At 37.4% G+C, this 3,298-nt stretch overlaps 1 protein-coding gene across 1 annotated transcript in view; it reads right to left on the reverse strand.

Annotated features, from left to right (window-relative positions):
- PAPSS1 (3'-phosphoadenosine 5'-phosphosulfate synthase 1) overlaps window positions 1–3,298 on the reverse strand; it is a 113,290-nt gene that overhangs the window by 85,360 nt on the left and 24,632 nt on the right. The window contains exon 3 of the mRNA XM_011989804.1: window positions 508–743. Within this exon, the coding sequence (XP_011845194.1) occupies window positions 508–743 (236 nt within the window). The remainder of the gene's footprint in view (window positions 1–507; window positions 744–3,298) is intronic.

A 3,298-nucleotide genomic window follows, 5' to 3' on the forward strand; every position in this document is an offset into this window, starting at 1 on the left:
GAAACAAAAATCCTGATATAAGAAATGACATAATTTTTTCAGAGAAATACACAAACATGGTTTGTTGTTGCTGCAATCTCTAAAATAAGAGGAACTATGATGCAAGCTAAGAACAACGAATTCTGAGCAAAGAAGCCATGGTAGGGCACATGTTAAGAAACTTAGATTTTCTTCGGAGTATGACATCTGTGAAGCATTCACTATAGGTTTATTAAGTCGAAAAGTCGAGCCTGAAATAATTTGGTCATTGGCTTGAATTCAACCACTGTGTTATACTTCAGGGCTTTTTTAAAAGCAGGTTTTATCAAAACCGGATTTACTCAGAAAGTCACAGCATAGAAATGTTTTAGGTTATTTTAATCCTATGTTTGAGGAACAAAGAGATAGTAGCTGGGGAGAAGCGGAGTTAGCCTCAAAGCACACACCAATGTTTAAAGTATGTGCTTTGCCTGATATCATATTTTTAGTAAATGTAATCAGAAAGGCAATGGCACAAAAACCACATACCTGAGTATAAGGTGATATGAAACTTGTGATGCACACTAAGCCAGCATCTGCAAACAGTTTAGCAACTTCTGCAATGCGTCGAACATTCTCTTCTCTGTCTTCAGGACTAAAGCCAAGATTTTTATTGAGACCTTGACGAATATTGTCACCATCCAGAGTGTAGCATGGAATACCATGGCAAACCAGGTACTCCTCCAAAGCCATGCTCACAGTAGTCTTTCCTGCTCCAGACAAGCCTAAAATTAAACAGTCCAAACAGATTCCATGTGTAAAGTTAGAAGCATAACTATGTAGTAAAACTTTTTTTTTTTTCCCCAGAAACAGGGTCTCGCTCTGCCACCCAGGCTGGAGTGCAGAGGCTGCATAGCTCACTGCAGCCTCAAACTCCTGGACTCAAGAGATCATGCCTCAGCCTTCTGAATAGCTGGGACAACAGGCACATGCCACCACATCCAACTTATTTTATTATTCGTAGAGACAGAATTCTAAATATGTTGCTCCAGCTGGTCTCAAACTCCTGGTCTCAAGAGATACAAAAAATTTTAATCACAGGACTAAATACATTCATTATGCACAGCAATCTCTCAGTAATGTTCTTATCTAATATTTCTATTTAAGATTTACCTCTTACCTAGGAAAACACCTACAGTTTAAACATAATAAGAGTTTGTTTTAATGAAATATCTATGAGCAAAGGTATCAGAAATCACTGATAAACTTCAGAAAGGCTTAACTAACTTCATTAGCAGACATGGTTGGGAATTCACTTTGTCCTCTCGTTACCACTTTTCTAAAGCAGCATGCCAAATTTTAAAACAAAGTCATATGCCCAAATTATTTCTGGTGAGGGAAGAAAAACAAAGGACAAAAGTAAGAAATGTTACAAAGGTACCTCCATTTTCCTAGATCATCAGCACTCACAAACCACCTTGATACAACCATCTGAGAGTCCAATTTATAATATAATTAATCTTAATAGAACACCCTCATTTCAACTCACCTTCCTATACTAACAGTGTTTACTCAGTAAACAAGGGGGAGAAGGAAAGAGTACATTTATGCACAATTATTTGCCAACTTGGCGAGTGTTGTAACCAAGATACTTCTAAAGCAAGATATAAAATACTGAAGTCTAATGTACCAATGCTCTTGAAAGAATTCATGGTAGTACAGAAGGCTAACTGGAATTAAAAAAAAAAAATAGAGGGCTCTTTTTTGGTTCCATATGAAATTTAAAGTACTTTATTTCTAATTCTGTAAGAATATCAAATGATAGTCTGATGGGAATAGCATTGAGTCCATAGATTACTTTGGGCAGTATGGCCATTTTCACGATACTGATTCTTCCTATCCATGAGGTTGGAATGTTTTTCCATTTGTTTGTGTCCTCTATTATTTCCCTCAGCAGTGGTCTGTAGTTCTCCTTGTCCTTCACATCCCTTGCAAGTTGTATTCATAGGTATTTTATTCTCTTTGTAGCAATTGTGAATGGGAGTTTATTCATGATTTGGCTCTCTGCTTGTCTATTGTTGGTGTATAAGAATGCTTGTGATTTTTGCACATTGATTTTGTATCCTGAGACTTCACTGAAATTATTTATCAGCTTAAGGAGTTTTGGGACTGAGACTATGGTGCTTTCTAAATATAGAATCATGTCATCTGCAAACAGAGACAATTTGACTTCCTCTCTTCCTATCTGAATACACTTTATTCATTTTTCTTGCCTGATTGCCCCGGCCAGAAATTCCAATACTATGTTGACTAGAAGTGATGAGAAAGGGCATCTTTGTCTTTTGCTGGTTTTCAAAGGGAATGCTTCTGGCTTTTGTCCATTCAGTAAGATACTGGCTATACGTTTGTCAAAAATAGCTCTTATCATTTTGAGATATGTTCCATCAATACCTAGTTTATTGAGAGTTTTTAACATAGATGTTGAATTTTATCAAAGGCCTTTCCTGTGTCTATTGAGATATTCATGTGGTTTCTGTCATTGGTTCTGTTTATGTGATGGAATAACATTTACTGATTTGCGTATGTGGAGAAAATTTTTGCAATCTACCCATCTGACAAAGGTCTAACATCCAGAATCTATAAGGAACTTAATACACAAGAAACAACTCCATCAAAAAGTGGGCAAAGGATATGAACAGACACTTCTCAAAAGAAGACATTTATGTGGCCAACAAACATATGAAAAAAAGCTCAGCATCACTGATCAATAGAGAAATGCAAATCAAAACCACAATGAGATATCATCTCATGCCAGTCAGAATGGCTATTACTAAAATGTCAAGAAACAACAGATGCTGGAGAGGCTGTGGAGAAACAGGAACGCTTTTACACTGTTGGTAGGAAATGTAAATTAGTTCCACCATTGTGGAAGGCAGTGTGATGATTCCTCAAGGACCGAGTACCAGAAATACCATTTGACCCAGCAATCCCATCACTGGGTATATACCCAAAGGAATATAAATCATTCTACTATAAAGATACATGCACATGTATGTTTATTGCAGCACTATTTACAACAGCAAAAAGATGGAACCAACCCAAATGCCCATCAATGATAGACTGGATAAAGAAAATGTCGTACATATACACCATGGAATACTATGCCAGCCATAAAAAGGAATGAGATCATGTCCTTTGCAGGGACACGGATGGACTGGAAGCCATCATCCTCAGCAAACTAGCACAGGAACAGAAAACCAAACATCGCATGTTCTCCCTCATAAGCGGGAGCTGAACATATGGACACAGGGAGGGGAACAACATACACCGGGGCCTGTCG

The sequence above is a fragment of the Mandrillus leucophaeus genome, unplaced genomic scaffold, assembly GCF_000951045.1.
Source record: "Mandrillus leucophaeus isolate KB7577 unplaced genomic scaffold, Mleu.le_1.0 Scaffold364, whole genome shotgun sequence".
Lineage (NCBI taxonomy): Eukaryota > Metazoa > Chordata > Mammalia > Primates > Cercopithecidae > Mandrillus > Mandrillus leucophaeus.